This window comes from Suricata suricatta, chromosome 9, assembly GCF_006229205.1.
Source record: "Suricata suricatta isolate VVHF042 chromosome 9, meerkat_22Aug2017_6uvM2_HiC, whole genome shotgun sequence".
NCBI lineage: Eukaryota > Metazoa > Chordata > Mammalia > Carnivora > Herpestidae > Suricata > Suricata suricatta.
The window spans coordinates 22,738,944-22,766,913 of NC_043708.1; the positions used below are offsets into that span (position 1 = coordinate 22,738,944).

Genomic DNA, 27,970 nt, shown 5'->3' on the forward strand with positions numbered 1-27,970 from the left:
AGACCTCCCATTTTAAGGAATGGCAAAGTATAATATAAAATCTGATAGACTAGGTTTTGAAAATCTGACCTCTAGTATTTGTGACTATGGCAAGTTATTTAACCTTTCTGGGTCTTGGTTTACTTACCTCAAAAATCTGAATTATACCACACACTTCATAAGCTTCTTCTATGTATTGCACATGTATCAAGTTACAGGTGTCATGCTAATATTTTTACATAATCATTTTACTTGAGCCTCATGACAACACCCCAAAGGCTTGTTTTATAGATCAGAAAACAGAGGCTTAGAGAAGTTAAAAATGCAGCCAAGATTACAAACTAATCAGTGACAGAATTGGGATTCATATTCAGCTGTCTGACGCCAAAACTCCTACATCTTAACCTAAGCACCAAATTATACCTGGCATATAGTAGGTACTCAATAAATGTTAATTCCCTTTTCATACTCCCTGTTGTATGAATTTCAGTGGCTTTGATAACCTTGGTTCAACCCTACACTCCCTCCAAAATGGTCTTTCAGTGGCTCTCCCCACTCTTCCTTAGAGATGATCAGGAATCTGGATATTCAGACCAATTCTTTAAGCATCTCTTTTAAAACAGATGTGTTGATAATGTAAGGTTTGGGTAATGAGATTTTCCAGGCCATAAGTTGCTAACTGTGAATTAATTGCCTAGCCTATTTGCAATAAATAAAGGGACTATTACATGTAAAAAAAAAATATAAGGAGCCACTGAGCTTGTGTAGAAAAATTCTGAGTTGCTCTACACAAGCATCCCATAGTCATCAATGCAGGATGACCACAGAAAAGGCACAAAGCCAGAGCATGTCCTCATACTGCCTGAGGATAGAGAGCCCCAGCCCAGGATTCAAAATACTGAGTTAGGAGCCCCACTATGACTATCTATGTGACTCTAGACAAGTTATATAACCACTCTGAACCCCAGTTCTTCCTTTGTAGATTACCAGCACTAGAACAGGTGACTTTTAAGGCTGTGACCAGCTCTAGCATCCAATGATTCTGTATCAGCAGATACTTGGCATAAACATGGTTTCCTTGTCGAGTGATCCCTGAGAAGTTCCTATGACCAAAAATAAATTCAGCCTTGCTTTGAAATATGTGATGTAACCCACTCAGTCTAGATCTATTTTGAGAAATACAACTAGGCAGTAAATGTGATGCTGCCAACTGTGGGCCCAAGGCATTTTTTTTTTCAGGATAAGAAACTAGCAAAAGTATATGCCCCTCATTAATATATGTCACTGAGTCCCCCTGGCCACACAAACCCATGGTCCCTAAAATGTCACAATGTCTGCTAACTGTTTAGGCTATTGCTTTAATAATGCTAGCCTGCTGCTTGAGGGACTTTGCCTACTTTGCACAGCTCCCTGTTACTGGAAGCTATACTTCCATTTCCTGAGTGCACAGCCTCTCATCTTCTTCAAGGCACTTCAATAACTACAAGAATTATGGAGAACTCAAAACCCCAACAGGTGAGGAATGGCTGAGGAAAGCAGTGATGCTTATCCTGAGAATGACTGACAACATTTTAGTGGAAAATGACAGTTCTCTTTAAATTACTGAAGGTCTATTGTAGAAGAGGGTTTAGGTTTGATCAGTTCTATATATCCCAGGTGTCTGTGGCACAGTGAAGACTGAGTAAATGTCAAATGAGTGGATAAACCCTGTATAGTTCCCAAAGCCTGAGCCGAGATCAAAGGAAAGATATTAGAAGAATTGAGACTATCACTCATGGCTAAACGGAGACTTTTTGAATATTTAGTGCTATCCAAAAATGAAATGGGAGATGAGCTCCCTTGTCACTTGAAGCCAAAGAGTAATACTGATCACAAAAGAGTCCATTGGGATGGAGGGCCCAGAAGAACTAGATAACCTTGGGCAGGTTACTTAACCTATCCTTGACCCTATCATTCCTCAGATGTAAACTGAGCATAAAAATAGCACCTATCTTACACAGTTACCACAACGATTAAATAAGCTACCCACTGCTAAGCATTTAGCACAGCATATGGAACTAGAGTAAATGTTCCCAGAGTCCACAGAACATTTTAGGGATTTTCATTAAAGATGTTTACACATCACATATTGGGTTAGACTCAGAAACCTCAGAGGTCCCTTCCAACTGTAAATATGAATCTATACATTCTGATGAGTCACCCCCCCCCCACCATCGTCTATAAAGGTGTTTTTATCACCTGAGCATCTGATAGCACTTTTGTTCAACCTTTTTTCTTTCCACCTCTGTGCTCAACATAGACTTGGCTTTGTAGACTTCACAGAAGGAGGCCCCACGTTGCAGCAGCTGGAGAAGTTGGGTTGTTTGTGAAAGAAGTTTGCTTACAGACTGAAAGATAGGGCATGGGGAACAGAGACATCCAGCGGGAGATGAGCAACAGCCAGCCACCACGCGTGGTGACATTAAGAACCAGGCACTATCTTCAGATCCAGAAAGGAAGACCTCAAGGGTGGGAATAACTCAAACATCAGAGCAGTGATCTTTCCTTTACAATGTCGCTGATGGAGATACAGAATGTGCTGCCTTTAGCTGGTGTTAGTATGTGGCTGTGGGCAATTGGAGGAAAAGAATATTCAAATACCAGTGGGCCACAGCAGGAAACTCCAGACAAGAGGCCTGCAGAGAAGATTGAAATCTGAAAGGCACCGGGCTTTCTTTCCCTGGGGAAACAAAGGCGGCAAGCATGCTAATCCCACCAATTTCATAAGGTTTCTGATTTACTGGCCTCTCAGAAGGCTCTGCTGGGGTTTGTCATTTTGATGAGAATGGCTTGCTGGAAAGGTTAAACATGCTAAGAAGCATGAAATGATCTTCTCCAAGAAAGATTGCATCTCTTTGCCAGGGAAATGGCAGTCCAATAGTCCGCAGAAGGGGGCCTTCCACGAGCTGTTCGTTCCCCAGGGTTTCCAGTCCTAAGTCCCAGACGCACTTGTCACTACCATATCCTCTCTCTTGGGCTGGACTTATTAGTTGTTCATGGGGCAAGAGGCGTCAGGTATTGAAAGAAAGAAAGGAGCAGGGGCGCCTGGGTGGCTCAGCTGTTTAAGCATCGGACTCTTGATTTCAGCTCAGGTCATGATCTTGTGGTCACAGAATGGAGCCCGCCACACTAACAGTGCAGAGTCTGCTTGGGATTCTCTCTCTCTGCCCCTCCCCTGCTTGATAGCTTGCTCTCTCTCTTTCTCAAAATAAATAAATAAAACACTTTGAAAAAAAGAGAGAGAAAAAGAGGGAGGGAAGGAACGAGGAGAAACATATACATGTCTTTCTCTTCATATTTCTTCTAAATCAATTGCCAACATTTCAAATAAAATTTACCAGTAAGACTAAATTATTGAAAATGGACTAAATGTTTTTCCTGTAATGCCATAATTCTACTGTTTAGTAGGCCACAGGGACATAAACATACATCTTCACAAAAGATGCATAGATACTGTCGGTGCATATTTCTTTAAAAAATTCAACCAAAGGGGAACTGAAATGAGGGGTTAAGAAAATTATATTATAACCTTGGGCAATTCATTTCCTACCTGGAGGCCTCAGTTTCCTCACTGAAAACTGGGGGTGGGAATGGTTATGACAGATAACATCTGAGCCTCTGGCAAGATAAACTGATTTATGACTCTAATACTCTCTCTGGTTTTCTTTGGGTCAATCCAGTTTCAGGTTTTGAGTCTGTATCTTCTATTCATGATTGCTACATGTCTGCTGCCACTTCCCCTTAATAACCCCAAATTGGGTTAAAACAGAACCCATAATAATATAGAGAAACATCTAGGAAATGGGAGGGAAACTACATATGTGTGCCCAATGTGCAGATACATACACAATCCTTGCTACTAGGTGTCATTGCTGTAAAGTCCTAATTAGAAGCCAGAATCCAGAAAAATTACAAATTTCATTTTCCTATCTCTAATGAAATACCAAATACAGCCACTTTTATAAGAGAAAAAGTAACTACAATTCGTTTTTTTCAGCACATCTATGCCAGAGCTTGAGATCATCACAGTTATCAACAACAGATCATTTTAACCTAATTCTTCAAAACCTAGGATTATACTGGAGTCAGGCCTTGATTCCAAGTACAAACCATTTAAGGAACGGAGAAGAACAAGCACGCTTTGGTATGTTTCCTTCTGGCGCAACCGTCTTTCCCACTTCAAAGTTCTAGCCTCTAACTTTATGCTTAAACACAAAAATCCCATCTAGATTATTTCTATGACACAAGATAAAAATGGGATAAAAACACCAGCCATATAATTTGTTTCATTCTTGAATTCCTGAACTCCAAATTCAGGAAAGGGGTATGCTGGCTTATCAATGCAAGCACATCATTAACCAGCCACCGTAGATATTTTCAGTGGTAAATATGGAAACTGAGGCAGAGAGAGTTAGTCACGTGTATTCAGAGTGCAACCAGCACATGTAGGTGACTACTGGCTACATCCACTCCTCCCAAGCATCTCTAGTTGATTTGAGATGGCTGAATAGAACAGTAAAGAAACAATGACTTCTATAGCCAAAGTCCTGTTCTAAACCAGTCTTGGCCACTCTTTAGCTATTGTACAATTGAGTTCTATTGATACAACCCCTTAAATATCTATTGGACATGCCCCCCCCAAACTCAACCTCCATTCCCTCTACCTCACTTAGGGTTCTTATTTCTCATTCCTGAACTAATGCAAATGCAAACAGAACTAATGCACACTGGTCTGTTGGCTCCTGTCTCCCATATCTCACCCTGTTATTGCATTGCTAAAAACAGCATATCTCCTCTAAGACAAGGTCCAAACTTGTCGGGAGAGTGAACAAAGTGCTTCACAACTGGCCCAGCCACCCCTCCAGCCACACCTTGTAAAATGTGCCCCTCAAATTCTTCTACTTCCCAAGCTTTAGATTCCATCCACAAGGAAAACTTCTTATTTGCCAACGTCACCTTCACATATCTGTTTCCTCTGCCTGAATACTTTCACCTGCCTGGTCTACCTGGAAGAGTCTTACTATTTTACCAAGCCTCCGCTCTAGCATCACCTCATTTGTGATGCTGCCCATGCTACCATTCCATTTATGTACCACATTCCTCAGACATCAGAATTTATTAGAATGTTTATGAGGAGCGACAGGATCAACGCTTTTGTACCCTGAGGGCTCAATGCAGCCTCTGGCACATAGTGCTCAATAGGTGCTTTCGAAGGAATGAATCAATCCCTTAATTTCTTCAGCCAGAAAATGAAGATAATAATATGCAGCCTGCAGAGTGGATGTGAGGGTTAAATGGCCCAGTGTATATTAAGAACTTAATACAGAACAGGCACATAATTTCTCTCAATAAACAGTAGATCTCTTAACTTTCCTTTCTTCTTTATCTGACTGGAGCAAGAAAGGATTCATCTATCTATGAAAAGACACAAAAGCCAGAGATGTTGGAAAAGGCTATGATAATTCCTCTGTGTTTTAAAGCACTTGTTTCTCCTAATCCAACAGCATCTCAATTTATTCCATCCATAACAGGCAGATGTCTGCTACCAGTTAAGAAACTTTTAGCAAAGGCAGGAATAAGGGCATAGAGTGGCAATATAAATGGCCACCATGTTCCTGCACTGGACCACAGCCCATAACAGGTATGAAATGGTTCTAAGCAGCTATCACATGCTGCCCCAAAGTTCTGACCCTCATATTCTTAGGCTGAACACAGGTCTAGGTATAAATTTTTCATGGATGTAAAAAAATCCTCAACCTTTTGTTCTGAGACATTTGAGCTTCAAGACTCCCGAACAGCTAGAATTCTCTTCCCTTACTCTCTTTCAAGTTACAAGGGCAGCTGTGATCAGGAGAATCTCAGACCCTAATCTTGTAGTATAATACTTAGGAAGGGTTCATGGACTATGGTACAATTTCCTGGGATCATACAGTCTTGAGCCTATGGGAAGGAACACTTAGAAAACAGGAAGAGGGAAAAGAAGAGGCTAAGTCTAAGCATTGCTACAGTGGTCACTGAGATATAACTGTAAAACCTAAGCACCAACAGATAAGAAAAATGAGGACATGTCACTTGATATTGATGAATCGTGTATTTCTTTAAGTTTATATATTTATTTTGAGAATGTGTGTGTGCATGTGTACACAGAGGAGGAGGGGCAGAGAGGTGCAGAGAGAGAATCCCAAGTAGGCTCCATGCTGTCAGCATAGAGCCCAACATGGAGTTTGAACTCATGAACCACAAGATCCTGACTTGAGCTGAAATGAAGAGTCAGACACTTAACTGACTGAGCCACCCAGGCACCCATGAATTCTATATTTCTTGAGAAGCCATTTTCTCTGATAAATATCATTACCCATCAGAAGGGGTAAAAACTGGACCAAAAAGGTGACAGCCTTTAAATGCTCTTAAGATACCCAAGGTTCTATTCATAAATCTATCAATTAAAACTTAGGTGTCATGGGTCTGAAGAATTTCCAGTACACCAAGGTATTAATTTTCATAGATTAAAGAATCAGAGAACTTCATTGCCGTGCTGATATAACTAAACCCAGCCTCCTAACTCAGACGGTTCTGCAGCCTGTGAAAAACAAGAACTTGTATTCCTATCCTGCCCTCCACTCACCTTTACCCCTCTACCCAGGATAAGGAAAGTCATTGCCAAGCTGATGACATTTGAGAATCACAGAGTTTTAGAATTGGAAGGGCCCTGAGAGAGCATGAAACCCAACTGCCTCATTTTATTTTTGCAGAACAAAGAGGCCAGAATATCCAAGTAAGAATCTCAAGGTCACACATCTAAATAAAGGGTCTGGGTTTCCCTGGGGAATGAGAGCAGATCCTCAATGGCACTGGAACCTGTAAAAGCAACCAACATTATTCTATTTGACCTTGGAAGTAAGGGTTTCTATTATTCCTACACCAGTGAGTTAGTCTGAGTAGACCCCAGTGGATCCAGAACCAGTTATAAAGTGATATATTGTGCTAAGTGTGTTTTGATTTCTAAATGCTATCTTTTCTTCTCTATGGTTATTCTCTGAATTACTGCCCTTGGTAGACTGCATTATAATTTGCAGACTACTTCTCCAGCCCTCCACTAGACTATGAGTTCATGAAAAACAGAAAGCATGTCTCCTACAAAACTGCATCCTCACAACTTCGCTCACCAAGCCTGGTACAGAGAAGAGATAGATGCCTACTTGTGGAACCACTACATTAATGTTGAAGTTCTTTCCAAAGAAGTATCATAGCTTCATTTCCTACAATTTGGGGAACCAAGAGCCATTAAAACTAAAGCTACTTAAGATAATAAATTATTTAATATAATTATATATATATATATTTGTATATATTTATAATACTCAAAAAAAGGCAGAACATGATTTTGAGCTTTTCACAACCATCTGACATGCTATCTAGTTGTATAAAAAAGAGATCAATGTAGACTGACCTAAGATGATGGTGGTGGAGAGGGAGAAAGATGAACAGATGAGGATGAATTTAAATATGAAGTCCACGAGGAATTGCTGCAATAGGTTTAAGAAGTGGGAGAAAACTCAAGGAAAATGCCAAAGACATTGGTGATGCCATTTACCGAGACTGGAAATAAAAGTCTAACACTGGAAGGATGGACTCAAAATTTATTTTTTAATCTTATGATTAAGATGCCTATCAGAAATCTAAATGGAGATCTCAAGCAACCAACTGGATACGGAAACCTGGGATTCTAGAGACTGCCAAGCTAGAGATCCTGTTTTGGGTGTCACTGACATGTAGATGACCTCTGACACCATGGCAATGGGTGGGGACACCAAAGGGAGTGTGCAGACTAACAAGAGGCCCAGGAATGAGGGCTGGGGTCTTCCAACATTCCCTAACCACAATAGTATGTGTACAGCACAGTGCTAGAGACTGGAAGAGGCAGGCAACAAAAGTATTGAATGCATCCTTTTCCCTCCCTCAGTGACCTTACAATTCGACCTCTTTCAGATATATAGGAAAGAAAGGCTGCTCAATGCAATGGAATGTACAAGAGATTAAGAGTCAGGAATCAAGAATCCCAACCATTCTACAGCTACTCCAAGTTAAAGTGATGTTAACCTCTCAAAGTTTCCAATTCCTCACCTACTGAAACAAGGATTAGGAATAGAAACATCAACAGCACCTGCCAGTTCTATTTCTGATGTCAGAGTTTCCACATAGCAACCAAATGACACATTCCAGTCTCATCTAAGGGTGGGAACTCACCCTTCCCAGACAGAATACAGTGCTGCTACTCCAGAGGCACACAGCATGCAGAGGGCTGGCTGAAAGGGAAGTCCCTAGGCTGCAAGGGAAAGCAGCTTCAGTCTGCACTGTTTTCTTGTTGGAACAAGAATCACTTAAGAAAACTCAAAATATCTGCATTATTGGTTTTCAGCTAGTATTTAAATCAGATGAATGGAATCCTGAGAACCAGTGAGAAGAGCAGATTTTCCCTCTCTTCACATTCTCTTGGTTGTGAAAATTAATATTATCAAAGGTATCTGATTTCCATGATCCCAGATATTTTCTTTTATCAAACAGAAGCAGCTCCACATGGCTGGATACCTGTAACAGGCTATGGACTTAAGGGTCAGAATATGCTGAGCTTATCCATGAAAGAGCACTAACAAAATGGTTCAGTAATATCTTATTTATACACATACATGCACACACACATGTGATCCTTCATATCTGTTCTAGGTGACCACCCCCCTAAACAGAGCTGATTGATGTAAGGAAAGGAAGACAAACCAAATTGGGCCAGTTTCCCTTTTTGGAAAATGTAAATGCTGGATAGAGAAATCCAGTACCTGGAGGTTAAGAGAGATGAGTCACTTCAATCACAGTGCCTTAGGGTCCCTAGAGCTGTTCTGCTTCCCTTTTAAAAATATAGTCAGTGAGGTCTTCGTTTGACCAATAACTCTCTAGGTAATCATGCACTAAATCCTCTTCCTTGACTGGTAGCTGTAGTCGATTCTGTAGCTTGCAACCAAATGAACCTTATCTAGAAAGTATTCATGTCCCCACTTCACAGATAAAGAAACTGAGACTTAGAAGAATTGAGAGAAATTTGTTGTATGTCACCTAGCTAGTAAGTGACAGAAACCAGGTCTATGTGACTCTAAAATTTATGCCATTAACCACTAGGCCACCCTGACTCTAAGTGCTATAGAATAGGTTACTATTCTTGTCGTGGGAATGGACTTGTGCTGAATCCTACTTTCTTATCTGCTATATAAATGATGGCATACTTTCAGAAAAAGTCATTCAAGGAAGAAGACAGAATCTGCAGTGGCCTCATAAACTGAAGCTTGATGGTCCACAAAGAAGAATCAAATCCACGGTCTTGGCTATGTACGCTTGGCCCCCACTGACTGAACTAAACAGTCTGGCCACATTGACAAGAAGATGCCTTGCTTGTTCCCATGACACCTGGTCCTATCTTCCTAGGACAGACAAGCTGGAATGCTTCCTCTGTACAATAGGGCTTCACAGGAGGGCAGGGGGTCTCACAGTAGATTAGAGCATTTCAACCAAACTGACTGGCAGGAAGCAAGTGAAACAGGGCTTTGCTTTTTAGATCAGGGAGATAGACATCTCCCACATCACTATGAATAACAAACCCCAATAGATACAGCTGAACAACTGGAATGGGAAGATGCATCTACATCTTTTTAGAACAGTATCAGATCATCCTGACAAAATCTTAATACAACATCAAGCCAACTGTCAAGTGTTAAGATTTAGAATTGCCATCTTTCACAGACAGTAGAAGCATTCTTGTGAGGGTACAAGCAAGAGTCATCTAATTTTACTATAAGAGAAAGATACTCCTGAAAATTAACCTTAATCTCATATGTTTATATATTTCCTGGGTCCCTTGCCTTATTTCCTTGTTTTTGGTGGACAGCTTTGATCTGGGAGTTGCCTTATAGACTGATCTGTTTGCTCACTTTGCTTGAGATCTTGGGCTATTTGGATCTAGTGTCTGACCTGGACCATCCCCAATTCTGGTTTTGTTCTACCAATTCTAGTATCCCATCCATGCTTTCTTCATTTTATATTCACAAATACCTCTCTAACCCTACCATTCCTATTGTGGGACCAGTGATACCAAAGGACAGTGAAATCCAAGTACAGAACACTCTAGTTTAGGCTGGATGAATCAAATGGGACAAATTTGTTTTTCCTTCACCACTCTTCAGAAATGCCTACAGGGTCAGAGGTAGACAAAGACAATAGTTTTGCTAGAAATAGGCGACAAAAAAATCCAAGAAATCTTGAATCGCTTTTTCCCAATCATCACTCCCCTACATAGACATGCCCTCTCCCATCAGTTTGCCCTACTGTTCCCCTACAGACATACAGCTTAACATCTACACACATTAGGAGAGTTACCACATTACCCTTTGTTTCCATGGAAAGACTATACATCCCTTCATCAACATCAGGGGCTTTGTCAATGTTTTTGTATTTCCGGCATCTAATACAGAGCCTAGAATATGCTAGGGCGTCAATAAATGTCTGCATCATGTATAAAAAAGGAATAAAAGACACCCAAAGGATCTCCACGGAGAAATCAGTTTCAATAAAGAAAACAATGTCATTGGAAAACTCTTATTTTCTCCACTAGAAAGTAGAGTCCTATCATTTTTACACTCCACTGATTCATTCTGAACATGGTGTCAGGAACAATACAGGGCCAAAAAACAATTAGCAAGGGAACAAAACAATCGGTTGAACCATCTGGGATTTGAGCGATGTATAGATCAAATGTCTTAAATTTGCTATGTTCCTTCTCATTTGGCCAGAATGGATGACTTGGCTGCACTGTACAAGGAATAATTGTCCCTCATATATCCCCAATCAGCTGCCTCTTAATGACTAGTCAGAAGTGACAACATAAAAGGTGTAGTGACTTTCACCGTATGTGGCAAAAGCTGGACCAACTCCCACTGATTTACCCTTGGAATAGGTGAGCTCAGAGACATCTTGCACAGCTGGCTATAGTCGATCCTGCCTGTCTTCAGCAGTCACAAGGTCCCTGAAGAGACCCAAGGGGAGAAGTGAGATGTCTGATGTGATCTTTGGTTCTTATACTGCTTACACTGCTTTCCAGGGTGGTGGAAGATCTGTAAAAATGTGACTTACACCAAAACTGTCTTAGTCATCTTGGAGGTCTAATGACCTTTCCATTTACCTAAACCAATACCAGGGTAGTCCAGCCTACAAACTGATTTGGGGAAATGTCTAGGAATTGGACAGACTTACCGGCCCCATACGGCTGCTTCCTCATCTTAGCTCATCATCTGCTTGTTGTAGCTTTGAAAATCAGTGACTGAATTTACATCCCATAAAGCTACAAATAAGTTCTCTCTTTCTCCTTCACCCCAATGCTGTGTCCTATTTTTGATCCAGCTGTAAAAAAGATCTGCAGTTCTCTTGAAAAACCCCTCATCTAATAATATAACTGACCTCACAAAAATCACTCCTTGAAAACATCTTTGCCTAGTCATCCAGCCCCTGTTCCTGCTTGTTCCAGGATTCATGCTCATCAACACACTTCTGATATTGGACAATTCTGGCCACTGGTAGCCTTGAGGGATGAGACCCGGCACGTCCCTTCTCATGAAAGTCTTCTCTTCTCTGAATGTCAATATCCTCCCAGTCTGTTCCACCAATAGAATCCATGGCGCTGACTTGTGTCATTTTATTACTCTTCTTGTATAGATGTCTGAACTCCTCAGATAAATAAATGATAATCTTGAGAGCAGGAACTATGTCTATTACACATGCAGTATATGAGCTATGCCCTCAGCAAACACTTGATAACTATGTTAACTATCCTTTCACATAAATAGAGGTTGACAACCTATGGACAGCCAGCTTGAGTCAGTAAGCTTAGCATACAAAAGAATAAACCAGGCTGGAATTGGACATCACTTAAAGACCAGAATCTCCTTGTCATGATTCTGTTTCTGTTTACCTTTATCTCTACCCATCACCCAAACTGCAAAGTCAGTACAGATGTAAGATACTGAAGTGGTGACGAAACGGACTGCTCCCAGGATGCTGGCCTGTTTGCTTGCCTCCTTTCCCCTACCTCTTCTACCCTTCCCCCCATCTCATGCCACACTCCAGTCCTTTCTGGACTTCATTCAGTTCTCCAACTGTGCCCTAGTTTCTTAGGTCTGTCCCTTGGCACATTCTTTCTTGTCTAGGACACATGCCTTCCTACAACCTCTCTGCCAAGCTAACTCCTACTCATATTTCAAGTCTCAGATTGCATATTTCTTCCTGGTAGCAGCTTTCTATGAACCTCTGCGGTATGGTGGACCCCCCCCCCTGCAAAGGCTCCCAGACTCCTTTTTTCCCTTTAATAATGTTTGTAACAATGACAATGATTACTAAGTTATTGTGTGGGAAACTACTCACTTAATCATCACCATACATTGTGAGGTAGGTGCCTGATTATCCCTATTTTACAGATCAGGAAATCAAGTCTCAAAGATATTGATTATCCTGATAGGGTTCACAACATCCCATAAGGGTCAGATTTCTCACTCAGTTGGGCTCCAGAGTTCATGTTCTTAACCAATACTGCCTCTTACATGTTTGTAGTTATTTATTTAATGACTAAACAATCCACCAGGCAGTAACTCCATGACAACAGGCCTGGATCTACCTTGTTCCACAGTATGTTTTTAAAACCTAATCCAAGAGCTAGCATGGAGAAAGCTCCAAAAAGTTAGTTTGTTAGTCCATCCTGAAACCCAAAAAAGATGTATGTGCCCACTCTAAATAGAAGATGTCTCACACTTAATTGATAAAGTATCATGGTCTTGGTAAAACTTATTCTAAAGTCTCCCTTTCTGAGATCCAATCTTAAACAAATTCAAGCACCCAGAACCAGAAAGGGTGTCGTCTGGGAAGCAGTGAACAGAAGCAAATGCTTCTCTAAAACAAAGAAGCATGGGTAGTTCTACCTAGGGACACAACTGCCATCCACCACCCCCACTCAGACCCTGCACATCACCCACAAGGGTCAACTCACCCCTTTCACAGGTCCTTCCCCAGTAGCCTGTGCCCGTGCAGTCGCAGATGAAGCGGTTCCAGCCATCCTTGCACACAGCATTGTTCTTGCAGGGGTAGCTGTCGCACTGCTTCGCACTCATCCGTGAACATGAGGACTTGACACCCGCAGCGTTCTGCATCTCCGCCAGCTGCCGGATGTTCTTGCTGCGCCCGTCGATGAACAGGTCACGGATGCAGCCCACATAGCCATAGTTGAGCATGGCAGTCCAGAGCTCTGTGGGGAGGATGAGGCCAGCACGGTTCTCTGGCAGCCCGCCCAGGTACATGTCCCCCTCCAGGTCCAGGATCTCACTCTCCCCGCTGGCAGTGAATGGTGTGCGCCTGCTGTTCACTGATATGGTACCTGGGACAGGAGGAAAGAAAGGGCATGAGCTAACAGCCCTCTTGGCATCTCAGGTTAGGCTGCCAGTCAATGAGCCAAATGACAAGAAGACCAGTAGGTGAGTTCAGAGACCAGTGTTGCCTGGCTGAAAGGTCACATACCATACAGGTTGAGAGCAGCAGAGCTGATGCCCGGGTTGAAATCCCAGCTCTACCATGTACTACTGTGTAACCCTGAAGAAGTGATTTTTACCTTCCAAGACCTTAACATCCTTTTCTGTAAAATGGGAAAATAATTGTCCCCACCTCACAGACTGGCATGGTGATTAAATGAGTTTGTGTGTGTGTGTGTGTGTGTGTGTGTGTGTGTTTAAAGTGCCCCTCTGTGTCTGGGACAGAGTAAGGACTCTGGAAGTGTTTGAGTCTTTATCACTCGTTGGCCATCCCTAAAGGACGGAACCCTCCATACACAGATACATTCCACACTAGCGTTAGCTACCAGCCCTGTCAGTGAATACTGGAGCATTACCTTTGAGAAATTTTAACTGGGACATATTTGTTTATGCATTTAACAAATATGTATTGCCCACTTGTGTGTCTCTTGGCATACTTATAGGCACAGAGATGAACTTAGCAGGTATGTCTCTGCTCTTTTGATGCATATTTTCCAGAGCAAAAGGACAGAAGGTAAATACATCGCTCAATGAACAAGAGAAATTAGGTAATGGTAGGTACTAGGAGGAGAGCAAAATGGGTGCTGTGGTAGCAGCCTGTGAGGTCTACTTTAAAAAATTTTTTTTATGTTTTTTATTTATTTTTGAGAGACAGAGCAAGCAGGGGAGGGTCAGAGAAAGAGGGAGACACAGAATCTGAAGCAGGCTCCAGGCTCTGAGCTAGCTGTCAGCACAGAGCCCGACACAGGGCTCAAACCCATGAACCATGAGATCATGACCTGAGCCAAAGCCGGACGCTTAACCGACTGAGCCACTTAGGCACCCCTGTGGGGTCCGCTTTAAAATGTATTGTCAGCGAAGGCCTCTCGGGCAGGTGACAGGTACACTGAAAGCACAGTATTGAAAAGGACCTAACCATACCAAGTCCAGGGGAAAAATATGCCAGGAAGGGGGAACAGCACCTGTAAAGGCCATGGGGTAAGCCAGAGTAGGGCTAGAGTGGAAGGGCACAAGGGGTGAGCAGGAGATGAAATGAGAGAGGCAGACCAAACATGGTAGCAGGAGAGTCGTGGACACACCAACATAACTGGAGAAGGTGCAAACATACAGCCGGACCTGGGAACCTGGGCCTGGCATTCTGGGCCTAAGTGGCCTTCTGATACCAGGTCAGTCCCTGAGCTACTTTACAGCCTGGTTTCCTAAACTATAAAATCAAGGAAATTATAAAATCAAGGTGATATCTAAACATCATGCCAGAAATTGTAAAAACTATTTAGTATTCTTTAAGTGCTTTATTGGTACCAGGATAACTGGGTCAGCCATCCATCAGCCAGCCTTCACTTCTGTCTGAGTCTCAATCCCCTGGGCTGCGAAGGGGAGAGCCTGGAGGGCCGTAAAGCTCAAGTAAGATCAAGAATGTGAAGTACACTCTAGATTACAAAGCCAGCAAAATAGGCCTCTGGTTAAGCCAACAGCGACTTCCTCTACTCCATCCTAGAGGTTTTCTCCTGGAAAATCCGGATTTGTGTTTTGGGGATTTTTTTGTTTGTTTTTATTATTTTTTATTTTTTTAATGTTTATTTTTGAGAGAGAGATAGAGCGTGAGAGCAAGCAGGCAAGGGTTAGAGAGAGAGGGAGACACAGAATCTGAAGCAGGCTACAGGCGCTGAGCTGTCAGCACAGAGCCCGATGTGGGGCTCGAACTCACAGACCATGAGATCATGACCTGAGCCAAAGTCAGACACTTAACCCACATGCCTGTTTGGTTTTAGTCTTTTAGAAGCCTGTGTAATAAGAATTATGTCCTGGCTGCCATTTTAAGTACTGCACTTGCTTCTCTGGACTTGATCCTCAAAACAATCCAGCAAGGTAGGAGTTAATAGGTACACTCTTTCACAAATGAGCAAGTTGGGGTTTGCATCTCCTTTTTCTCTTGCACTTCTTGCTCTCTCTACCCTACAGCCCACAGAGCTGCCTGATCCTGAACCTGGAGGAACAGCTATTGACAAATAAGTGCGGCACCAGACCCAATTTAAATGCTGGAGCCATAAATACATCCTGAGGAAAATCCATCCTCTGAGTGGGTGACCACAACTGTTCTGAATGCACATAATTCAGTTTCAAGAATCAGTCTCCTATCTGTGGAGTGATCATAATACTTTTTCCATGTCTTTCTTTGGGATGAACAGGGAAGGAAGCACCAAACTCGCAAAATACAGATGTTTTTATAACCATTTATTTTGGAACGGGCTCATACCTAAAAACGTACCAGAATACAGCCCCATGAAGAAATGACATTTAATAGATCATATTAAAATTTTGTTATGCTGCTTTCATGCGACAATTATTTGTTTACTCAGTAAACTAATCTAGGCTTTGATCAAATTTATCAGTATTGGCCAATTCTATGGCTCCCAGAAAAGAGTTTCAAGGTATCTGAAATCCAGATATATTTGTCAAAGATAGGTCCACTGATGGTTCTAACAAAATAACTACATCACTTGAAAAAGCAATTAGTGCTGGGAATAAACAGAAGTAAACATATGGCAAGCTTAGTGCTCTCACCTGCCCGTGACACAGAGAGGTAACCTTGAAGGTGTGTCAGGTCTAAGTTAGCCAATCATGACACCCACCAACCACAGTGGAACTCCAGAGATCCAGAACACATGGTCTTGAAACCAACAGAAGTGTTTCCTGTATAATTTTAACTTTTATAAGTGTATTTATTTATTTTGAGAGAAAGAGAGAGAGACAGCATGACTGGGGAAGAGGCAGAGAAAGAGAATGCCAAGCAGGCTCCGCCCTGTCAGTGTGGAGCCAACATGGGGCTCGAACTCAGGAAACCATGAGATCATGACCCCAGCTAAAACCAAGAGTCAGACGCTCAACCGACTGAGCCACCCAGGCGCCCCTTCTTCATAATTTTAAGATAGCTTTTTGGCACTTCCCCTGCTGACATTTTATGGATAAATTTAGAAAGAGAGAGAAAAAGATCTTCCCTCCAGAGAAATTAGTTTTTTGTGGGTCTTTTTCTGTTAAAAAACACAAACTGTTCATTTTTACTCAACAAGCACATTTAATTTGAAGCCTCTTGGTTCTGATTAGATTTCAGGCAATCAATAAAGCATCCTGCTGGGCACTAAACCATCCAGGGCTGCAATCTGCCACCCGTCTGCCCTCTGAACGGAGCCCACCCAGCTCCTCCTAAGGGCAATATTGCTCATCTCCGTCATCCCTCTGGCTAGGGAATTAAACAGAAAAGCTCATTTCTGGCTGTAGCCTTTTGAGGGAACCTATTGCTTTCTATTATTGGCCAAGTGTGCCTACCAAAAAAAAAAAAAAAAAAAAAAAGCCCAGATGAAAGACTTTGTGTTTACCAGGAGGGAGAATCCTTAAAAACAGAGCAAATATAGTAAAGACCCTTTCTGAGTATAATTCTCTAAAGGGAGAATCAGGAAATAAGTGTGAAATCCAAATGCTCTAGCTACTACTCCAGGTGAAATGTACTTTCTGGTGGCACAGAACGCGACCTTCATTGCCACATGGTCCATAGAAAGCTATGCAAACTGTTCAGGCATTCAAAAGCTCCAGACTGTGTATGTGTGTGTGTGTCTGTGTGTGTGTGCGTGCGCGCGCGGGCGCGTGATCTCCCTCCTCTCTGTTACTGTTGCACAGTAGCTATGTACTGCCTGGGGCTAGCTTGTTTGATCTGCAGCTGCACAAACAAACAAAGCCATTTAAACCAAATGTAAAAGGTTATGAAGAGGAAGGGAGAGTTAGTGAGGTCTGAGCAAAGAGCGAAATATAGGCTCTCACACCAAAGGAAGGGTTTAAATTGAACATGACTTCAGGAAAAATCAATTTTCCTTTTCCTTTCTTGTCTTAATTCCTCCCTGCAACATGACTCTTGCCAATTATTGAAGGCTGTGTCGTTGCATAAACCCTCGCACAGTGAGGCTTATCCTACAGAGTAATCACATAATGCAGCATCTGTGATGTCACAACCGGTTCCCATGGTGATGAGAAAAAGGAGAAGAATAAAAGGAGGAGGGGGGGAACCTCACACCAGTGACATGACAGTCCCTTTGGTAGCAGTGGAAATGCTACTTATAAAATCATCCTCGGCTCCAGGGTCTTAAAGCTTTCACAGAGATGGCTGTGTGGTGACTGACAAGGGAGACGGGGAGGGATGAGACAGAGATCTTGTTCAGAAACACAATCTTACAACAAACATTAAAGTACGCAGCAAGGGTCAATATGCATGCAAGCACAAACATTAAAATAAAAGCTGTAAAATATAAAAACTATAAAGCTATGAAACAGACTAAGATGCTGCAGTTTTCCTCTTTCCCGAGTCGCAGCGCCACCTCCTCCTACCTGATCTGCCATCTCGCTGGATGTCCACATGGTACCATTCCCCATCGTTGGCTTTCTTCTGAGTGGCCTTCACTTTGATGGTGCCTGAGCCCATGTCAAGCAGCAGGTACAGGTTGCCATCGAGGAGTTCCACGGCAAAGAAGTCCACCTTGGTGTTCTTCTGGCTCCGAGCATCCTTCCTCTCTTGGGGCTTGCCATGAGTGAAGAGGATTAGGCCGTTGGGCTCAGTGGTGCGGAAGTCAAAGGAGATGGAACCCATGCGCTTGGTGTTCCATTTGGGCAAGCTGATGTACGCCTCTGGGGTCTCGAAGTTGATGGGGTCCAGCGTGGCCACATTCTCACACTTGAATACAACTTCCCCATAGATCTTCATCTTGGTGTCTCCAATCCGGGCCAGGCGAGACAGCTCCAGACGGATGTCATTATTCTTATAAACAACCTGTCAAAAGCCAAATAAGAGCCACATGAATCAATCCTGCAAACAGTTACCATCCACTATTCACTGGGCACCTGGGAAAAAGGCCCAAGAAGAGGCTTCAGGACACAATGTGTCTGAAACAATATGAGAAACATGAGATGCGACATTTGAAAAAGCATTTAAAGAGACTTCTGGGATACACAGAAGACCTAAATAAACCCCCACATTTCCATTTTATTCCTTTTGTGCTGTCTCCTTCTGGTCAATTTTTGTGATTATCAGAAAGATATACAATACAAGCTTGCAAGTAGAAATCAAGAAAGTATAAGTTGTACAAATACTAATACTTAAATACAAAGATATTTGCTGACGTGCAGTAAAAGACCAGAAACAATCTGAAGGACTGTCAATAACAGACTGGCACATCCTTATCATGGATAATTCTGCAGTCCTTAAAAACAAGGTAGTGCTCTGAGGCCCCTTGCGTGGCTCCGTTGGTTAAGCATCCGACTCCTGATTTTGGCTCAGGTCATCATGTCAGAGTCATGGGAAGAAGCCCTGCACCAATTCTCCCTCTCCTGCCTCCTTCCCTCCTCTCTCTCACTCTAAAATTAATTAATTACTAATAATAAAAATCAAGGCAGTGCTCTGGTTTTGACATGGATGCTCTCCAAGAAATATTGTTAAGTGAAATTATCAAGGAACATAAAAGAGTGTGGACTATACTATCATTGTGTTAAGAGTGTATGTATGTTTTGATATATGTTTATGGATATATATATATGCATATAGGTACTATCATTGTGTAAAGAGTGTGTATGTTTGATATAAAAATTTATAATATGCACTTATAAATGCATAAAACATTTTCAAAAGGAAACACAAAAAAATATAAAATTGTCACTGGTGAGTGGCTCCGTCAGATTAATATTCAGGAATGGAGGGAGACTGAGTTTTCACTGTACCCTGTTGTATTGTTTGGTTTTATTCACGATGCAGATGTGTTCAGAGTTGGTTGGGAAGACCTGTGTTTTGTGCACATTGTGTGTACCCTCTATATACACATGGTGGGAGAATGAAACACCCTAAAAATTAAAAAATATTACGACTTTCAAATCTTGGTGTAATCCACGTAAAAGCAAGGATTAATGATATTCCCCCAAATCAGAATTTCAAAGAGGGGTTGCTGTTACTGGAACTGAATTTTGACTGCAGTGCCCTGGGATGGAGCTTGGTCCTGTATCTCTAAGTAACGTCACATCTATCCAATAAACAAGGAAAAAACTAAAGGGAAAGGGACTAACATTGCAGTATTGATTATCTTATTCAAATTCTAAGTCAGGATCCGGATTTAAGCTGAAGTCCTATATCTACTACATACAAGCTGTGTGACCTTGGCAAAGTTGTTGAACTTATCTGGGTCTCTTTCTTCCTCTGAAAATGGTAACACAGGAGAAATTATTTTGCAAGGATGAAATGAGCTAATACATACATGTAAAGCACTTAGAAAGGCACAGAGTAAGAGCATGAAAATCTCAGGTACTTTGGTGGTAGTTGTTGTAGCTGTACATCACATTTCATCCTTTCCACGGCCCAAAAAAGGTTGTAATATCATTTCCTTTTCCATAGCAAATGGACTTAAGTACTAAAATAAGTCTTACAACGCATCTCAGTGATAAAAACATAATTGGATGGGTCATTCCAGTACATCATTTAATCTCTAACACCAGAATTGTTTCCCTTTTAATATATAACTCATAACAAAGAATTGAAAATGTCTCACATACTATATAACCTTGACAATGAGTCTAGCCATAGGCAGTAACACTACAAATAACAATGATACTAATATTTACTGAGCACCTACTGCCAGATACCATGGCTAAGGAGCTAACGCCTACCATCTCATTAGATCCCAATAACACCCATTTGAGATACCTACCATCACCCCTTCTTTCTACAGATGTGAACAGATGTGGAGAGTAGTTAAGGAACCAGTTCAGAGTCAAAATAGCTGGAAACTGGCAGAGCAGGATCTGAACCCAGGGAACTGGGCTCTTGCATTCATGTGCTGTGGACACTCAGAGTGAGGTTCCACTAGCCTCACCTGTGAAGCTCATCTTTATCATTACATGGAAAATCATGCATGTTCAGCTTCTTAATGCAAAAGCTGAATTTCTTATCTCAGTACTGCTGCCCTGAACATGTGTACAGGGGAAAGACTACAAGATCCTTAGGCTATCAATAACTGGAGATAACTAGAAAAAGAAAAAAGTTAAATGACTGGCCGCTTCTCCTTTCTAACCCCACCTCTTGTGCCCAGGCATGTGAGATCTCTCTGCCATAAGCAAACTTTGGCTTTCTCTGCATTAAGTTAAATGCTTATGACTAGACTTCCTTGTTAAGACTAAGTATTACAGCTCATCCAGGGGAGGAAGGGAGGGCAGACTTAGGCTTGGTTCTATTGAATAACAAATGAAAAAAGAGTTTAGGCACCCCAACAGGAGGCAGAAGAGAAAAGAGAAAACACCTTTTAAAGGGATGCAGCCCATGAAGAGGGGCTCTTCTCTGAGAAATGTACACAGTTGAGACTAAGACCCAAGATGAGTAACTAGAATCCAGGTTTCCAGAGAGACAGAAGAATCATGGCCACAGACTGGCCAATGATAACCACACTTCTCTCAAAAGTTCTTAGAAGGTGAACTCTCTATCTACTCTAAGGCCTGGAAATTACTCATCTATTTGTATGGAGTTACCTCACCTTTCTCATGGAAAGCTAGATAACCTCTCTGAGTCTCATTTCCAAAGGCAGGAACTTCAAACCTATTCTAGGAATGACTCCCATTCCCCCCACTCCATTCAGGGACATTCTCAAGATTGAGAGGGATGTTATACACGGTACAACACAGAAAAGTATAAGATAGTAGACAAACCTAGGAAGAAATAATAGCATACCCTTGTCTCCAGTCATGTTGGGAGACTGTTAGAAACTGACATGGGCTGGATCTGAGGTTCTGCTGTGGATCTCCCACTGAGAAGAAAGGGGCATGAGGACAGGGGTCTTGCAGTCTGGTGGGACTCAACTGAGAAGCTCCATGGGTAACATCCTTGCCTTCCCTACCTGCCTGGTATAGGACCATGGCCAGGGCCACAGCCACGCAGAAATGTACCAGCACCTCCGGTAGGGCATGGAGTTAAGAAACCCCGCTGGACTCCTTTACAAGGCAAATTAGTATCTGGTATAGTATGCTCTGTAAAACCAGACTTGCAGCTCAAGGAAAGTCCCCAACTGATGACTAAACTAGGTAGAAATGTGGCATCAAGTGAGAGAGAGCAGCCTTGGCTGACAAGCTGCCCAACGAAGAGCAATTAAAGACAAGTGGAAGTGGCTCCCCATGAGGGAAGATATCACACGGCCTAAGAGGCAGAGACAGAGAGTCACAACGAATGACAAGCTGGTCTGACTACCCCACACACGGGTTTGTAAAGACGGCCATTTGGACTTTCAGCCCATGCCTGGGAGGCCAGACAGTAAAAGAGTTGAAGACAGAGTCTCAGAGTTGAGATAGACTTTCTCAGAAAACCTGTATTTCTATGCCTCCGTAATCTCTGCCACAAAAGCACAAAGAAGCCGTATCAGGAATAAGTCAAGACATGAAAGCAAGAACAATCTGGGTGGTGGTGATGGTGGAGAGCACTTATGGGGAAGAGCACTGGGTGTTGTATGCAAAACAATTTGACAATAAAATATTATGGAAAAAAAAAAAGAACAATCTAACAAAAACAGTTTGCATCTTGTGAGCATTTGCTACGTGCCAGACAATAAGCAGGTGAAACAGGCAGCATGAGAGGGCCTAACTGGAACTTGAACCCAGATCTCTCTGATGGCACAGTGATGAGGTGATGCTCTAGGAGTGGCAGTTTATAGGCTCTCCTGTGGCCCACACTCAGCCATAAAACAAAAATCCCTGCATCCATCACAAAACCAAACTCAGCTGCACCCTGAAGTGCAAAGCCCTTCACATCTGGTATGTCCCACTCTTCCCGACTCAGGAGTCACCTCAGAGGCCTCTGAGCTCAAGTGTGAGGGCTTCTGCATCTTTGCTCCCCATGTTTCCCAGGCTACCAGGCTTTTCTCTCCTCTCCTGTGCCCTTGCACTGGGATATATATTCAAACCCCCTCCTGGTCCTCTCTGGCTGCTCTGATCCTCCTGATCCTGCCATTTGATAAACTTAGAATCCCTATGCCGCCTACCAGTGATGCGGCTGTTTTCCTATTGCCCAAACCACTTGCCCAGATTGGAGAAGGAGTAACTCTTCAAACTTACATGATGTGCCTTTTACATTAAACTCTCCCCTGGCATTTGCATTACATGGCAGGTCCATGAGAACAAATCCAAGGGGCAGTGGCAGTCCCAGCTCACAGATGTACTTCTTTTCTCTCTCTTCCATCTTTTCCTAGGCTGCTCTATCCCCAGCTTCCTGAGAACATGTTTTCCTGCACTCAGCTGTGTATGCCACTGTCTCTGCACTTCAGCAAGGAAACCAGAGGAATGAGGGGATATGGGCCTGTGCCCTGCAGTGCCCAGGTGGCCTCTTGGTACCTTTTATCCTGTGTGGGAATAGGAGAGTATCACCTGGCCTTTTGTTCTGTTTTTAAAAAAGCATCTTCAATCCTCTGTGGGTCTATATGTAGGAGAATTTCAACAAAAACCACTAGGTCAGCTTATAAGTCCATCATTTATAGGTCCGTGACTTGATGCCTGAGTACCACGGCTCTGATCCAGGTTAGTGGAGGATGTCTGAAATTCAGGATGCTAGGGGACATTCTCTCAAGTGTCTAGACTAAACAAAACATAACAGTTAGAAGCCAGTATCAGGGTGCCTTGATATGGAACAGAGTCAATTACACATCCCAGTAAAACCTTTCAACTGTATACCTATGTGTGGAGCAGTGTACATCTGGCAAGCAAAAGACAAAGATATATTTATCCCCCACTGCATTTAATCCACTGACAATAGATAATAATAAAAGGAGCTTTTTCTCTACAGCCTCCAGGACAGTGCTGCTTCTAGATAAACGTTCACACTAATCTTATTACTGTGTAACATTCCTACTCAGGGTAAAAACATAAAGCAGCAGCACTGTGAAAGAATCTTGCTTCCGAGGTTGCCAAAGAATCACACATCCTACCTTCTCTACCCTACTTCCCCTCTGTCCTTCAGGCAACTGATATCTCTGGTCTGCTGTGAATTCTTCTCCTATGAACCAACTGCTCCACTCATTCGTCACTCAAAACACTCAACCTTGTTATCCTTAAATAAGCACAGGTCTTATCTTTTTAACAGACCTCAAATACGCTATCAGCAAAAAAAAAAAAAAAAATATGCACCACACCTTTTAAAACTGGAAGCAGCACCTGGTTGTACAGGTGCTTAATAATGCTCCTATCTGTATTAAATTATATGTTGGACTCCAGTGGCAGCCCAGTGGTCCCTAGCATGTGCTTTGCAATCTCACCAACCAGAGTTGAGTCTTGATCCATCCATGCTGGCTATGGGACCTTGGATAAAATCCTTACTATGTCTCTGCCTCAGAGTCTTTCACTGTAGAAATGTGGGTAACACGTCTCACTTCACAAGATTGTAAAAAAGAAAAATAAGATTGCTGTATATAGAAATACTTGACACAGTTCCTGGACCTTCATAAGCACTCAACAAATGGTAGTTATCACTATTAATGTTGTTATTTCTCTATGAAAAGCCAGAACTAAATCAACGGACAGAAGAGTCTGGCATGAAGCCATTGGGAAGAAAAGATTTCCTCTAAGAATATGTTCTAAGGTGGCTGTCAGCGCAAAGAACAGGGATCAAAGTAGTAACAGACTGGATTTAACATCCAACTCTAAAGTAAAAATAAAAATATATACATAATACATACAATTGCCTAATGTGGCATTTATAATATATATAAGTGCCTCATGGTGGTCATTCCTTGTTCTCCTCGCTCTTCCTGTCTCTCTCTCTCTCTCCTCTCTCTCTAACACACACACACACACACACACACACACACACACACACACACACAGCTTATACATGCACAGATTTAGAATTATCATTCACATTTCCTATCAGAATGTACCACTGACCAAACTCCAACAGTGACGTCCAAACACAAATGTGACAGCAGATGGTCCTCCGAGCTTCCAAAGTCAGAAGGGCCTCGTATTTGGCATGGCCAGGGCCACATCTGCATCTACAGTCTTGCTAATAGGGGTCAGTGAACTAACTCTGCCTGCTGAGCTGCAGCTGACACCCAACCCGAGGCCCAAAGCCCAACTGCTACATACCATGGATGCCACCATTTTCATGCTTTATGTTCTGTTAACAGTGGTGAAGATCCACCAAAGATAAAAACTAAGCATGAGAAATTGAAAAATGGGAACTGGGTTTCAGACTTGCAAAGGCAGTGGTACAATGTCAACTGTCAATCAAATTTTTTAAATGCTGAGTGATCCAACACTCTATGGGTTAAAGAAAGCATAACTGTAAGCTGGATCTCATGAGGAACCACCAGTTTTCTATAATCTTGGATCCATGGTCCCAGGATCCCATGCCCAGGAAAAGATACAAGGGACAAAAGGCAAGCTGGAGTGACCAAGAAAAAAAAAAAAATCCAAGCAAACTGATGTTGAACCACCAAAGTCCCCAGTCCCTTCCTCATTTTGAAAACAGCACCTGGACATATAGGCAATTCAGCCAGAGAGAGAGAAAGCTATGGGCCAGTTACTCTGCCCTCACTAATCAAAAAACCAACAGGCACCTGGGTGGCTCAGCGAGTTAAGTGTTCGACCTCAGTTCAGGTCATGATCTCACAGTTTGTGAGTTTGAGCCCTACATCGGGCTCTATGCTGACAATTCAGAACCTAGAGCCTGCTTTGGATTCTGTGTGTGTGTGTCTCTCTCTGCCTCTCCCCTGATCAAACTGTCTCTATTTCTCTCTCTCAAAAATAAAAGAATAAACATTAAAAAATTTTTATTTAAAAAAAAAGCCATGGGTGTCAGCCTAAGAGCTTTGCTAATAATGCAAGCAATTACCACTTATGGTCAAGACTTAAACAAATATTCATCTGATGACTTCTTTGTGAAATGTTAATAATTACATAGGTTGATGCAAGGTTACAGATGGAGACACTAAGAAGTTCAGAAAGATTGCCAACCCTTAACACAATCACAGTGAAGGTCTAAATTTTATTCAAGAAAGAGAGCTTCTGGGTACTTTATTCAGTTAAAAAAGCCGATCAGAAACAGGCCACCATATGTTCAAGTATCCCATGAAAAAAAAAATTATTGTGAGAGATAAGATTTGCTGATTCAGACTTTGTCATCCTCACAGCATGTACTAAGCTTCTACTAAATTAATGAAGGAAGAACTTGGCATAGACAGACTCTAGACTTGACATGAATAAACCTACGCTGAGATAGAAGACATGAACTTGCGTGTATGGGCCAGAGCTCTGCAAGACAGGCCTCGTCAATAGATAGTGATGAAAAAGTTCCTAGATGAACTAGAAAAGTTTGCCAGATGACCTTTTCAGCCACACCTGGATAGCAAACCCTCCCATGTTTAAGATTCATGTTGGCAAATATGTGTCTCTATTCTTCCCTCCTCATAAGTGGCATTCATTGTTAATTGATGTCATTCTATTCTACCCCCTTTCTCATTCAACCTGACTGGAGTCTCAGAATTCTTCTCAAGGCGGTACTCTAGGAAGTTACCACTAGTCATTGAGAGATGTAACGTGAGATGAACCTCTTCTCCATCTTTCTTATCCTCTCATGTAAATTCAACTCAATGTAAATTAACTAGTTACACTAAAATACTGCAAACAAAATCCATGTAAATGTGTTAAATAACCCCTATATTTTAGCTCTAGACCACAGGGGAGACAAAGGAAGATGAGGTGTAATCCTTGCCACTAACATGTTTAGAAAATATTGGAAAATGCTTAAAGGGAGGATATATTTTATATCAGAATTGTAGTGAGACATATCTGTCACTCCAAGTAGTGAATGTACAAGGGCCAGTGATCAGAAACTTGACTTAGATCGTGTTTCTCTTCCTTTTGCTTTCCAAGAATGGCACTGTTATGGTCCTCTAGACTGTAAGCTTCATAAACACAAAGGCTATGTATTTCTTATGTGGTAGCCAATGCATGCCCAGTGGTTAGCAAAGTGCCAGGCACACAGTAGAAGCTCAATAAACGTACTCTAAAACTTCTTGTATTTACTTATGTACTAAACAGTCCTACCTAGTGAACGCCTACATTTCCCTTTGTCTTAGAATACTTGATGAGGGCACCAACCTGACTAGAATGAAAGTTACATGTCAGGAAGCAGAAGAACAAAGATCAGATGAGTAGGTGGTACCTGATTATGAAAAGCTCTAAAAATACAGACCTTATGCAATTGGGAAAAAAAGGAGCCATTAGAGTAAAAAGGACGCCTTTAACAGTCTGACTAGAAAGGTGACAAAATGTAAAAGGTGCCTTCCTGATTCGCTAGAAATCTACTTTATTTTTATTCCAAAGACTAGAAAGACTCTAATCATCTCACTATATTCCCTGAGGATAACATGTCATTCCCCACTTAAACCCTTCAATGATTCTCTATCAACTTCAGAATCAAATGCAAACTTTCACACATTACATAACAGACTCTTCCTAATCTAGTTCCCACCTCATTGTCACCTGCCTTGTCAAGTTCTGCAGTTCTTCCAGTAAATCCTCCTCTGGATAATCCTTACCTGGATTTCCTATTTGAATAACCATTTGCCATGTGAGGCATAGTTTGGGTACTACCTCATTTGAGAAGACTTCTCCAACAATCTTACTCACCTTACTCCTACCGATACCTGATTTCCTCCTCTCTGCTCCCAGGCCTCCATGTTGTAACTGCTGTCATAAAATTTATCATGCTGTGTGGCATCTGTTTTCCCCAGTAGACTGGGAGCTGCTCAAGTGGAGGAAACTGTACCTTTTTACGGGGTCTCCCACTGCCTGACACAAAGTCAGTAAATACTTGTGGGAGGATGTGAAAGAATGAGAAGGAAGACAGGCAAGAATATCCCAAGGACTATTTCCTGGTGCCTCTAAATCAATGAGGACTATACTGCAGAAAGAACCCTCTATATTCATTCTACTTGATAATAAGTGATAAGATGAGAAGATAGAAAGCTAAAGTATCACAGACAGTTAAAAAGAATTTGAAGGAACCACTAAATATTTGGTTTTCACTAGTGGGCATGCCTAGGAAATGTGCTTGCATTTTAAGTTTATCAATATAGAAAGTTCTGTACCCATGAGTGGCATCTGTCATTAGTTTATGCATCTTGACAAAACACTAACAGAAGGAGCAAAAGAAGCCAATCATAAATTCTAGCAAGATACTCGAAGAGATAAGATAACAAAACTCAGCACCAACACTGACTCCCACTCCAGAGTATGCTAAGGGAATACTGCCCACCTCTTTATGACAATGTAGC

At 42.0% G+C, this 27,970-nt stretch overlaps 1 protein-coding gene across 5 annotated transcripts in view; it reads right to left on the minus strand.

Annotated features, from left to right (window-relative positions):
- Positions 1-27,970, minus strand: part of NRXN3 (neurexin 3) — a 1,559,665-nt gene that overhangs the window by 1,028,661 nt on the left and 503,034 nt on the right. For all 5 annotated transcript variants that reach the window (XM_029950481.1, XM_029950474.1, XM_029950480.1 and 2 more), the window contains 2 exons: positions 18,009-18,447; positions 13,097-13,480 (listed from right to left, as the gene is read on the minus strand). In XM_029950481.1, the coding sequence (XP_029806341.1) occupies positions 13,097-13,480; positions 18,009-18,447 (823 nt within the window). The remainder of the gene's footprint in view (positions 1-13,096; positions 13,481-18,008; positions 18,448-27,970) is intronic.